Raw genomic sequence first — 14,677 nt, 5'->3', positions numbered from 1 at the left:
CAGGTGATGCTAAGGCTGCTGGTCCATCCCTGGGCCCCCTTGGAGTGGCAACAATATACAGGAAATCGAGTTCTTTTTGGTTCTCCAATTCTAGGCTTAACTAACAGAAAGAGATTCTTTGTTTACTTGGTAAAGAGATGCTTTGGGCTTCCTTTTTCCAAGTATACATCTGTTTCAATGTGTGAGTCCTCCACTCGTCCAGAATCTGGACCCTCAAATAATTTACTTACCACCTGAAGATAATAAGGACGGTGATAGTGTGTTCTCAGAGTTCTCCAAGCAGAAATAGCCAATAGAACTTCGGTAATGCTGAGAAATGGGAATGCCATTTGTGTGCGTGCGGGGGAGTCTCGAGCAGAGTTGTGCACTGGGTAGCAAAGACCAGTCACCACGGAGTGTATCTGCAGCCACCTATCCGAACTCCATCATTAGAGCTGCTTCTGATTGGCCAAGAGTTTCAGAAGCCGTGACCAGTTTTGGTGTTTTCTAATCTTTGGTATCATGATTAGTATGTGCAAGAGGGTGTGTGGGCATGAATGTGCCTGTGTATGAATTGGCAAATAATTTAAGGTTTTTGGAATCAGTGTTGTAAGGCAAATGTAACGGACTAAAGATAATCCCGACTTTGCGGATTTCCACTTGCAGGGAGGTTAAAGGAAGATGAAGTTCTAGTAGCAGACTTGCTGTGAACTGACGGTGAGGTCTTGGAGAACTCACAACCTGGGCTGCATGCCGTCACTATTAAGTGAGTGAGTTGGATGGAATGATCTCAAGTGTCCTTCAAGTCAATAATTTTATAAAAAAAGAGCATGGTTTAAAACCTAAACTTAGTTTTGAGCCAGAGTGTCACCTTAAAAAAAAAATACGGTGTCCACCATAGTCAAACTATGGAAAGTCCATTCATCAACAGATGAATGGATAAAGAAGGTGTGGTATATACATACAATGGAATACTATGCAGCCATCAAAAGAAATGGAATCTTGCCATTTGTGACGAGGTGAATGGAACTAGAGGGTATCATGCTTAGCGAAATAAGTCAATCAGAGAAAGACAATTATCATATGATCTCCCTGATATGAAGATGTTGAGAGGCAACATGGGGTGTCTGGGTATAGGAAAGGAATAAATGAAACAAGGTGGGATTGGGAGGGAGACAAACCATAAGAGACTCTTAATGTCACAAAACAAACTGAGGGTGATGGAGGGAGGGAGTTAGGGAGATGGTGGTGGGGTTATGGACATTGGGGAGGGTGTGTGATATGGTGAGTGTTATGAAGTGTGTAAACCTGGCGATTCACAGACCTGTACCCCTGGGGATAAAAATACATTATATGTTTATAAAAAAAATTTAAAAATTAAAAAAATACATTTTGATTTCTGATTCTGAAAATTGTTTGTGATAGGAACATGAACTTCTTTCCTTTTAGCAATTGTCAGTATAATTTTCATTCCTATATAGTTGATTTGGTTTTTTTTTTTACTCTCTGACTTTTTTCATGATTTTTCTCCTTGTTTGGTATAGTGACGTTTTACCAGTGTCTCTAAATACAGAATTTCTTTCCCTTTACCCTGATAGTAACTCTTGCTTCTTGTATATGGTCATGCATATTTTCCCAAGTTTCAGCACATTGTCATCCATTATATTCCCAAATATTATTCCTCCCCTAGTCCTTCTGTTTCCTTCTCCTAGAATTCCTATTAAGTGGAGATTAGATATAATTGTTATGGCCTCAGTTTCTTAACTGATTTCATATTTTCTGGGTTTTTGTTTTGTTTTGTTTTTCTCTGAGGCAATCTAGAAGTTTGTCCAACATGTGTTTTCTGTTCAGTTCTTTCTTCAGCTGTATCTAATCTGTTTTTAAACTCATCTATTTTAGTTTTTTTATTTAATTTCTAAAATTTCTATTTGGCTCTTTTCCAGTTCACTCATATACCTCTTTCATCATTTTAAAGACAGTTATTATATTAATAACAAATTATCTGAAAAATAAATAAAATGATCCTATTTGTAATAACATGAGAAACAACCAACAAGGGGAATAAATTTAACCAACAAGGGGAAAGATCTCTACCATGAAAACTACAAAACACTGATGAAAGAAAGTGAATAAGATAGAAATAAATAGATATTCTGTGTTCATGGATTGGAAGAATTAATATTGTTCATATGTCCATGTTCCCCCAAATCCATCTATAGGCTGAGTATAATCCCTATCAAGATTCCAATGGCATCATTATAGGAGTAGAAATAGCAATTCCTTTTTATTTTTGAGAGAGAGAGAGGGGGAACACGTGCATGTCCACATGTGGGGGAAGCAGGGAGGGACAAAAAGAATCCTAATCCTAAGCAGGATCCACTCCCAGCATGAAGCTGACACGGGGCTTGATCTCATGAACCCAAGATCATGACCTGAGCAGAAATCAAGAGTCAGATGCTTAACCAACTGAGCCACACAGGTGCCATAGAAAAAAACAGTTCTAAAACTTATATGCAGTCACAGAATACCTCAAATCGCCAAACCAGTCCTGACAAAAAGAACAAAGCCAGAGGCATCTTGCTTCCTACTTTCAGGCTGTGCTACGAAACTGCAGTAGTCAAAACAGTATGGTGCTGGCCTAAAAGCAGAAGCCTCGGGCCATGGAACGGAATCAAGATCCCCGAAATAAATGCATGCATATGTGGTCAATTAATGTATGGCTGCTGGAGTTTGAAGTAGGCTTTTAAGAGTAGCTAAGATTAAGTAGTAAAAACCGGGAATATTTACACCTCATTGCTTTGAAAACAGGATCTCAGAACTCATGTATTGAGAAATTTTGAAATGCCTTTATCTGTTTTTTCCCTCTTTCTTTTTACTTGTCACAGCGAGCTGCATGATGCGGAACCGTGAGAGTAGACAGCAGCAGTCCAGTCCGAGGGGAGCTTAAGTAAATAGACTGGGAACTCTCAGCCTCAGTATTGCTGTTTAGAGAATAGGCATAAGGAGCTCTGTCATACGACCAGCAGTGAGGAAGAGATGAGATAAAAGATACGAAGGTACCCTATAAAGGATGGCCAGCCGCTCCATTTTCCCTTGTGTTCCTCTGAGCAACTGTTGTCAATCATAATGGCAACATTAATTGCAGCAGATGAAAACACAAGAAGGTCCTTGTCCCGCTGTTCCAGTGCAGACTGATGTATTAACCTACTAGTCCACCTGCAAGCCATGCAAGACCACTTCTCATTTCCGGGTCGACCCTGTTTATGCATGGCACGTTCATTCACCAGCCTTTACCGGGGGCTCTTCCCCACTGACTGGAATGATCTTTCCCTCCTTTATCCCTTTCTCCTTGGCAAATCTTACATTTTCTTCTGAGGCTCAGGTCCAGGATAATGTCTCTGTAAAAAATCTCGCGGGCAAAAATCGTTGCTTGTTTTTTCTGGGGTTCTGTAGCATTTGAGCAGACCTCTTCTCTTTGCACCGTGAGCTCTCTCAGGGCTGGGGCTACAGTTTATTTATCTTTCTCTGCATCTTCCCATAGTGCCAGTCGACAGCGACTGGCTAGCAGATGCTCGTAAATGTAGCCGCGTGTTTGAACAAGTCCCCTAACCAAGGCTTTGCACACATCTGGTTCCACAACATCTGTCGTACGGTGAAAACAAACATGAATCCCGAGAACAGCTCTTGACAGCGAAGTTGTTATTTTATACCCTTTCTTTGGAAGCTCGCACTTTTTTGTTGTCATAGCTGGTAAATCCACATTGGAGCAATTATCCCCAATTGAATGACGACGAGAAGACAGTTTATAGTCTTTAGAAACCACAAGGAGAAAGCTAGTAATCTGAGAAAATGCTGCCTAGACAGAGTGTAGACTCCATGATACTTAGTTACCCTAAAGAGACATTCACAGTGAAATTAAATTTAAATCTAAGAGAAGCAACTTCTCTAGGAAGGGTAGGAGGATTTCACATTTTTATGGAGAAACGAGGAAGTCAGCTTTTTCTCTTAATCTCATATTGTAACCGAAAAAACATTTCATAAACCAAAAGAACCCCATCATTTGCCAGAGCTGGGAAAAAGTCAACTAAAAAAAAAAAAAAACGCCAGGTTCTGACCAAGTTCAGTTGACACTTTGGTATCTGTAATGTTCTGACGTTTCATCTTCTTTGTTTTTTTCATGTGGTTTAGAAAGCGACTTCTGTGACGGTATTGACTTACTTGTTTTAATTTGATACATATGGATCAATTCTGTATGCTGAGTGGTGTGCTGGCTGGAAGGAGGAAACCTGTATGTGGTGGGAAAGAGTTAAGGTTAAAAAAAGAACAAGATCTGCCGCTATTTTCCGAGAATTTCTAGGGGTCTCTGGCTCCCATCACTTTCCCACCTTGAGAAATGGCAGGGGGAGCTGAAGGATTACTCAGACAAGCGTTGTAAATAAATTTGAGGGAGCGGTAGCCTCCTAGGGAAGCTGTTAGGGAAGTGGCATACTATTTCATTAAAGACAGAATGAGAACTTACTTCCTCCTGATTTGAAAATATTGGTCACAGAGGTGTTTAATATTTCATTATGGAGTTAGTTTCAGTGTTTATTTGTTCTGTCTGCTGTGGTCGTGTGTGGAGAGAAGGATACAGAAGCAAAGAGGAAATGGTGAAAAAAATATTTTAAAGCTGATTCAGAGGCTAGATTAGAAAGATGAGCTAAGTTTGTCTTTTTACTTTGTTTTTAACAATGGATATGGCAGATAGTCCATGAGCTTGAACGGAGTGAACTTGAATCTGAACTTGAGTGATGCCAGTGGCGGTTCCAGTCATGTGAGCAGTTGTGGTCCCTGCTGTATACCAGGTCCTCCAGGGGAATCAGAAATGGAGAGGTCCCAATTCCTGCTCACGAATGGTGTGACATCTTGCAAAATGAGTAAGGTGCAGGTGCGAATTAGAGAAGAAGCTACAGGCTGTAAGGGAGGTGTGAATAGCTCTTGGGGCAGTGAGGTAAGGGAGATACATATGCCAGTTGGGGTCAATCACGGAAGGTACCATGGAGGTGGTGGCATATGAAATGGACTTTATAAATTGGGTGATATTTTCAGTAGCAGAAAGGGAATCATATCCCTTCAGAAGTCCCACTCTTGAACTTTACATCCTTACTGCTTCCCTAATAATGAGCCCTTTTTAGAGATCAGCCGGTTTTTAGTTTGGCTATATAGCATATGTGTAGGGGTTAGGGGTTGTTTGGGGAGAGGCAGGAAAGGGGCTTGAGGGAGTGGTCTGTGCTTTAATTCAGTGTGTGGGGTGAAGGGGTGGGGGTGGGGGGGGCCTGTGAAAGTTAGAGTGGAGCTTTGCAGTGACTGCGCATGTGCCTCACTAGTTGTAATCTGGAAGCCTGGAGTGATGTGAACTCATTTGTAGATTACAGTGGAGAGACTCAGAATCCGGGGTCGAGCCCCATGTTGGGCTCCACCCTGCTCACACGTGTCCTCTCTCTCGCAGTCTCTCTTTTTAAAAAAAATGTAATGAAACCATAGAATGAGCAAGGTCAAGGCAGTCAGTGAATGTGTTCTTAGACTTGACCCAGAAAGATGATCCATAAAAGGAAATACTTGATAAATTGGGTCTCATCAAAATTCAAAACTTTTAATAGACGATCCTGTTAAGAGGATGAAAAGTCAAAGTACAGGATGGGAGGAAACACTTGCAAACCACATATATATATATGTAACAAAGGACCCATGTCTAGAACATAAGAGGAACTCTGGAAGCCCCATAGTTAAAAAAAATAATGGGTAAAACACATGAACAGAAGCAGATATACAGATGGTAAATAAGCACGTGAAAAACATTCAGCATCATTAGTCATCAGAGAAGTGCAAATTAAACTCACAATGAGATAACACTACACAATGATAGAAATGTGTAAGCAAAAAATAGTGACAACACCAAATATTGTCAAGGATGTGGAGAAACTCGATTATTTGTCCATTGCTGATGGGGATTTGAAATGGCACATTCACTCTGGAAAACAATTTGATAGTGTCTTATAAAACTGTATGTGCAATTACTGTCTTTATAAAAGTTTAGTAAAATGATATTCACATAGGGGCGCCTGGGTGGCTCAGTGGGTTGGGCCCCTGCCTTCAGCTCAGGTCATGATCCCAGGGCCCTGGGATTGAGCCCCGCATCGGGCTCTCTGCTCGGCGGGGAGCCTGTTTCCCTTCCTCTCTCTCTGCCTGCCTCTCTGCCTACTTGTGATCTCTGTCAGATGAATAGATAAAATCTGTAAAAAACAATGATATTCACATAAAAATAAACAACAGAAAAGTATTGAAGTCAAATGCCATACAGGGAAAAAAAGGCAGGAAGGGACAAAATAACATCCCCACCAATAATGAAAGCATGCTAGGAAAGTAAGTGCTCTAAAATGTGTCTGAAAGGTTAAATTAAAAAAAAAAATCAGAGAAATTAAGAAAATTTACACAGGACATGCAAGAATAACATGAAGAATTAGCAAACTCATAAACAAAATGATAGAATTCAAGAATATACTTAGGAATAAAATAAATAAAAGTAAAATAATTTTAGAAGGGAAGATTAAATTAGAAGCAACAGGAAATATGTCAAATAAGGGAGAAAAGATGGAAAAATACTTAAATGTAAAAAGAAGTAAAAGGGAGTCAAAAGAAAGTTATAAATATCAATGCTCAGCACAGATGATCCAACACATACATACACGAGAGTCTGGAAAGAAGGTAACAGAGCAAAGACATAAAACAAATACAAAAATTATAATTGAGAAAATTTTGCCAACATAAAAAAATTGAAAATACCTATTGAAAGAATAACTTTATACCTGGAAATATGGACCTAGAATGGCTAGCATAAGACACATTCTGGCAAAAATAATGACCTTTAAAGAAAGAGACGACCCTTTGGACATCTGGGCAACATTAGCATGTTACCCACAAGTGCCAGAAAAGTCGATTACCATCAGTCTTTTTGATGGTAACGCGATTCCCTAGAAGAAAATGTATGAACATACCAGAGATCCACAGAGAAAGAAAATGTGAACCGGGGATTCTATATCCAGAAAAACCTGACCTCCAAAAATGTAAAAGACAAAGACAACGATTGGCATGCAAGAGTTCAGGGAATGTTGTTCCCATTACCCTTCTTAACCCTACTGAAGAACTTGTTTCCATGAGCCTTAGAGATTCTACTAGTGAGGAGGGTATGTGCTATGGTGAGCGCTGTGAATTGTGTAAGACCGACAAATCACAGACCTGTACCCCTGAAACAAATAATACATTATATGGTTTTTTGTTTTGTTTTGTTTTGTTTTTTAAGATTCTAGTAGACAATGACTGTGGACAACCACACTTAGAAAGACATGTACTTGGAACTGGCGGGGAGCACGGGATCATAGCTGGATGGTGGCTGAAGGGAGACATGGTACTGTGTGCTGGTTGTCTAATGCCAGGCTGCAGAGCTAGTATAACTAGAATACAACATGTAGAGGAAGGAGTTAGCATTTGCCAAAACACCCCAAAAACCCAACCTAAACCGGACCAACAACCAGACAACCGTTTCAGCAGTCACATTGGGTGATGATAGTTTCGGTCTCCTGACACCGATGTCTTTTTTTTTTTTTTTAATCCATTTTTTAAAATTTAATTTCTTTTCAGTGTAACAAAATTCATTGTTTATGCACCATACCCAGTGCTCTGTGCAATACGTGCCTTCCATAATATCCACCACCAGGCTCCCCCTACCTCCCACCTCCGCCCCTTCAAAACCCTTAGATTGTTTTTCAGAGTCAGAAATTGGAGGGGGAGTTGAACCACGAGAGACTATGGACTCTGACACTGATGTCTTAACGGCCAGGCTTCCATTTCTTTGTCTCTCCTCACCCATGGATGCTACCCCCGATTCTCAACTCTGAAACCTCCTCCAAAGCCCTGTCTTGCATTTCCCACCTACCTTCCCATTCTCTTCATTTCTTTTCTGCTGTTAACAGTTGGCCCCCTTCAACCTGAATCAGTCAATCCATTTTCAGTTTTTACTCAGCAAGCGAGAGCCTAGGATCGAATCTCTAAAACACAAAATTCTCTGGAGGAGAGGGAGAAGCTGTGATGTATCCTTTATTGCTATTTTGTCATGTCTCATAGGAAACCGTGTGGTTAATACCATCAGCACTGATGCCAATTTTAATTGTAGATTTTGGGGGTTCTGTAATCCTGTCCTTTTTCCTTTACATTCCTTTCCTGTGGTTAAAGTTGCTAGAAATACTAACTGCACACTTATCGATATACTTTATTCCATCTATAGAGGTGCTGTTCTACAATCACGTAGCTTTCTATTTCTAGAAAACACACTCCTTAGGCAGCCTAACTTCATATTTCTAGACAGGAAAATACTAAAAGAGTCACTGAGCAAAGAATTGGCACCAATGCCATATTATTAACTGTCACAAATGCCATGAGTACTCTTCTTTCGGGGGGATAGAGATATCTCTATCGATAGATTAGATATATAATATATATAATATATAGATTTATAGATATATCTAATCTATCGATAGAGATATCTCTATCCCCCCGAAAGAAGAGTAGTATATATATCTATATCTATATATCTATATTATATAGATATATAGATATAGATATATATAATAGATATATATCTATTATATATATAATAATATAGATATTATATATCTATTATAGATATAGATATATAATATAGATTATATATCTATTATATAATATAGATATTATATATCTATTATATAATATAGATATTATATATCTATTATATAATATAGATATATAATAATAATATAATAATATAGATATATAATATATCTATTATATATAATAATATAGATATTATATATCTATTATATATCTATATCTATATATCTATATAATAGATATATAGATATAGATATATATAATACTCTTCTTTCGGGGGGATAGAGATATCTATCGATATATTATATATATCTATATATTATATATATTATATATCTAATCTATATCTATATAGATATAGATATATCTATATATATTATATATATCTATATCTATATAATATCTATATTATATATATATCTATATTATATATATATATATATATCTCTATATATAGATAGGTATCTATCTATCTATATATCTATATCTCTATATCTCTATATCTCTATATCTCTATATCTCTATATCTAGATATAGATATATATATCTATCTATAGATCTATCTATAGATAGATATATCTATATATAGATATATTATATATCTAATCTATATCTATAGATCTATCTATAGATATAGATTAGATATATAATAGATATAGATATAATATATATCTATATATAATATAATATCTAGTATATATATCTATATATATAGATATATATCTATATCTATGTAGCTATATAATACATATAGATATAGATATATATAATACTCTTCTTTCGGGGGGATAGAGATATCTCTATCGATATATTATATATCTATATATTATATATAATATATCTATATCTATATAGATATAGATATATCTATATATATTATATAGATCTATATCTATATAATATATATAGATATATAATATATCGATATATTATATAATATATATTATATAATATATCGATATATTATATAATATATATTATATAATATATCGATATATTATATAATATATATTATATAATATATAATATAAATATATATTATATATCTCTATATATAGATAGGTATCTATCTATATATCTATATCTCTATATCTATATCTCTATATCTATATCTAGATATAGATATATATATCTATCTATAGATCTATCTATAGATATAGATTAGATATATTATATATCGATAGAGATATCTCTATATCTATATCTAGATATAGATATCTATAGAGATATCTCTATCGATATATATCTATCTATATATATCGATATAGATATCTCTATCGATATATATATAGATATCTATCTATATCTATATATATATTAGAACCTCTGTTCTAGACCATACCTGATACGTAAAGTTCTTGGTCAGCCAGCGTGGTCTTTTGCATTTGCAAGGACTGAAAGAGGAGGGTGCCAATGCGGAGCAGAAGAGAAATATTGCTTAATAGAGCCAAGAGCAATTCTCTTGATCTTACTCTGTGAGATTTTCCATGTTTACCTGTAAAATGGATGGAACATGGATTTCTTTGTGTGTCTCTAGGAATCTTCTCAGATGAGGGTAGGTAGAAGATAGAACAGGCATCTGGACCACCACCATCATGATGTTCTTTTGAGAAGCTTCTGGGGAAGCAAGTGGCATTTTCCTAGGGAGGGAGTAGCAAGGTTCTTTGCTTTTCTAAAGCTGCCTCAATTTTGTGCACATGGGCTGATTGGTGCTTGTGATTTCGCTGCTACTGGCAGATCAGGCCTTGCCCTTTTACGAAGTAAGCAAAGCAATTGTTCAAAAGCAGAATGACAGTAAGTACACAGAAACACCCAGCCTTCTGTACCACTGAAAAGATGATAGGAGATGTTTGTAAGGAGTCAGAATGTTCTGCAGATGTACTTCTTATAAATGGTAGTAATAACTTGGTCGGGAGAAAGATGCCCTGAACCTTAGATCTCCACGTCACCCCTACTTGTCATCATTGTGATCGTATTTCACGGTCATGGATTTATATGTGTTCCCAACAACTCTTTATTGTATTCCTTAATTTTTTTGACACAGATCCTTTAAATTTAGAAAGACACCTTTCTCAGTTGGTGAAATACGTTACCGTAAGATAGCTGCACTTAATACTGCTCACATTAGTTAACAGAAGTCAACTAGAATGTTTGTTTTATGTACTAACATGGTCTAAGGATAGGAAAGGAAATCAGTACCAGTTAGAAGATCAGCAAACAGAAAACACGATGAAATCTTCATTTCTATGAATGGTCTTGAAAATGAGAATTGAGATAACACTTGTATTGGGTGCATTTATTCCTAGATCAATTGGCTACATTTACTCCTAAATCAATATTTTTGAATTAGTAAACTACCAGTTAATATCTAATACATAAGAGAATTAAAAGAACGGTAATACCCACCACGAATGAGATTGTGGCAAAATACACTCGTGATGGTAGCCTGTCTTTTATTGGATTGCTTGTATTTTCTGATTGTTAAAAAGAAATAGTCTCATAGAAAACTCAAACAAGGCAGAACCTTATTAAGGGAAAAATAAAAATGATCCCAAATCTCTCCGTGTAGAGAAAACCACTGATGACATCTTGGTGTGTCTCTTTTTCAACAGCTGCCTCTGAAGATAAACACATTAAATTGCTACAATAACATTGCACATGCTGTTTTGCAACCTGAACATGGAGGCCTCATGTTCCACTTAACCAATTATGTACACAGTGGTAGACTCCGCTTCTTTGCATTTTGTTAGGATAGTAAACAACTCTAAGATGAACGTCCTTAACTATACACTCATTCACACTTGATAAAGTACATCCTGGAGGAAATGATTGTGAGCAGAATGTCTAGCAAAGATTACATAGACTTTACATTTTGAACCCTATGGGCAGACTACCTCCTAGAAATTTATATTCCCAGTAATTGCTATTCACTATTGTCTCATACCCTTTCCAGTATTTGATATTGTTAGTATATATTTTTTAAAATATTGACAGGTAAAAATTTAGACCTCATTCTTTTAGTACACATTTCTTTGAATATTATCGTAATTCATTATTCACATTCTTTATGCTATTGGCATTTTACTAGTTGTCAATTACCTACCGATCCCTCTAGTAACTTTTCAATAAGGATGTTTGTTTCTTCTTATTTTTTAGAGTAAACTGTTTCTTGGGGATATTCAATCTTCGTTGAGTGTGCTGAAAAGATTTTCCCAGCTTATTGCTTTTTGATGTTGTTTAAAGTATGTATTTATTGCCAAATGTAGATTTAAAAAAATTAAGTAGTTACCAGTACTTACTGGATTTTATGGCATGCTTAAAACAACCTGTTCCACCCATATTTAAACAGAGGATAAGAGAGGATATAGGAAAGAGGATATATGGGAAGGCGTTTTGCAGTGTCTGAAAGTAGGATAAAACAGCACCTCATTTTACACCCTAACCAAATCACAACAGAACAAACAAACAAATAACAGCAAAATAAAAAATTCTGACCATATCTGGTTTAGGAGAACTGAACCAGATAAATTTTGAAGCTTTCTATCTATGCTGGGATGACATACAGTCAATATATGCAGAAGTGCTTTCACTGATCCAAAAAATATTTATTAAGTACGGGGTACTGTGCTGGGTTTTGGTTCAGAGAAAAAAAGATAATGATTTAAAAAAAGAAAATAAGATCGCTCCTGCCCACACAGAGTTCACAGACTGCAAGGTACTGTAGAAGATTAGCTAGCATCCGTCCCTCATCCTACTCCAACACCATAAGAAAACAATTGGTCAGTGCAGAAAATCCTGATTTCTTGGTTGGGGGAGTGGGAACCCATTTCTTGTGATTTAAAGAAAACACATTGTCTAGAAGAGCCCAAGCTCCCTTCTTCTGCATCTCTTCACAGCTGCCTCGCTGCAAGGAGACACTGATGCCTTTGAGACACGGAGTGGGCTGTAATCATTAAACCTGTAATCACGCTTTACGCCAAGAAAATGTTTTCAAAACATCTGCACTCTTTAACCAGCCAAGATGTGTTATGAAAAATATTTGTTAAAGCTTCCATCAGGAAGTATTCAGTCATTTGAAGTAATGGATGAAAATATTTGAAAATATTTGGTCATCTTAACTGTGTGTGTGTGTTTTGAATGTGTGTATATGAATGGGCCGCATACTTGTGTAACAGAATTTTATATATAACTATGTTTTAAAGTTAAAACACCTCCTGTATTTGATTTTGTAAGGGAGAATGGAAGACATTAAGGATGGGAACTAAGATCTAGTCTAGAATGAGAGAAACGACCATAGCCCCATATATCCCATTGTCCCAACCATATCATCAGATTTTAAAAATTATTTTCGCCTTTATTATTCAGTCTTCACAAAAAGCTTGGGTAATAAATATCAATATTTTTATTTTACATAGTGAAAAATGTGGCTAAGCGTGGTTAGGCGATTGAAGTCCCTAGATGAGTAAATACCAGAGATGAAAACCAAACCCCAAGTTTATTACTCTTGACACCACTGTGCAGCCGCCCCAGTGCTCAAGGCCTGCTTGTAAAAGGAGGGATAGCGAGTTACTTCCCAATTACCCATGGATGAACCTGGTGAGAGCCTAGCCATTCACCGCGGGCCCTGCTTGCAGAAACCAAGCACCCTCTTTACTGCGCTTGCCTTCGCCCAGTGTGGTAAGAGCATCAATGGGCTTCAGAGTCAAATTTAATCTCAGGCTTTAATCCTGGTTCTGCCCTTACTAGCTGTGCGCATTTGGACCTGAGCTCTCTGCCTCGCCTTTACCCAGGAACACTGGCAGTGACAGGACTTACAAGGAAGACCGTGTGAGCTCTCTGGCATACACTAGGTGCTCAGGAATCACCAGAGGGACATGACTTGGGCTCTCCCGGGAAGCCTTCAAGAGACACAAAACCCTCTGGGGAATACGAGGTTTAAAGGGAGTGGGGCCCTGGACATAAAAGCAAGAGCCACAAAGAGTTAGTTTTGATCTCTCTGCTAACCCACATGCAAAGAACTGCTATTGGGCCACAGTTAATTCCTCTTTTATCTCGGATCCTCCTACTGCCTTACATCTCACGAGGGATTCTATTATGAAAGAAATGGGGAGCCTTGAAAAAAGGAGAGAAATGTAGGGATAGCATTGCTGAACCTTTTTACAATGTTCAAAAATGGATTTTCCTAATCCCCACCCCCTTTTTTTTCCATCCTCTGTAGCCGATGGCGTGTGTGTCTTCAAATGCTTACTCAACAGAGACACTGAATGTTGCCGTGTGGGGAAGGAATCCGTCTTGATCACACTGGGATACAACAGCGTTTTGCTGACGTTTGAGTCTCCCGCTGGTAAGTTTGGGGCCTGTCCCCTTCCTTGCCTTTCCTGAGGACAAGTCTCCAGACTGGTTAGCTTTGCTGTTACTGGCTGGTTGGCTTTCGGCAGCGTGTTTCCTGATGTGAGTTGTCAGGGACTGAGAGAAGGATTTGAAACTAGAGCTGGCACTTACTCGATCCCTTGGCCAGGGATTAACCAGCCTTTTCCTAGACTATGAGATTGTTTTTATTCTTGACCGCCCCCTCCCCGTTTGGTCCTCCTTCCTCCAGAGCTGCAGGAGAGGACGGCCACCAAGGATGGTCCCAGTCTTCCAACACTCTTGTTGCTTCTCCTTGACGACGAGGCTGTTCGCAGAAATGTGACTTTCCAATTTGAGTGGCATTCAGAATGATTCTGTCTTGTTTTTTTACCTTTGAATCATAGGTTGTTCATTTTTAGACTCTAGACGACGAATATCAAACAAGCAGGGAGGTAAACTAAAGTAAAATTAAGTGTTTTAAGAAAGGAAGAAAAGACACTCTGGAAGAGGTCAGCTCTAATAAAGAAACTAAGGCTAGCAGTGCCTTGGGTCTGCGTTAGATGTTTGATGGTCTTTTCTTTGACTTGGATATAAATTGATTCTTCGTACTTACAGTGTTAATCCAGACAACGTAAAGTATTCCCAGGGGTATCTATTCTTCTCT

General features: G+C 37.6%; 1 protein-coding gene across 1 annotated transcript in view; it reads left to right on the top strand.

Moving 5' to 3' along the window:
• LOC123952617 (histone-arginine methyltransferase CARM1-like) overlaps nucleotides 1-14,677 on the top strand; it is a 287,622-nt gene that overhangs the window by 90,791 nt on the left and 182,154 nt on the right. The window contains exon 2 of the mRNA XM_046021869.1: nucleotides 13,883-14,008. Coding sequence (XP_045877825.1) covers nucleotides 13,883-14,008 — 126 coding nt within the window. The remainder of the gene's footprint in view (nucleotides 1-13,882; nucleotides 14,009-14,677) is intronic.

Source organism: Meles meles, chromosome 11 (genome assembly GCF_922984935.1).
Source record: "Meles meles chromosome 11, mMelMel3.1 paternal haplotype, whole genome shotgun sequence".
NCBI lineage: Eukaryota > Metazoa > Chordata > Mammalia > Carnivora > Mustelidae > Meles > Meles meles.
The sequence above is the reverse complement of the archived record's forward strand: the minus strand, read 5'-3'. Positions and strand labels throughout refer to the sequence as shown.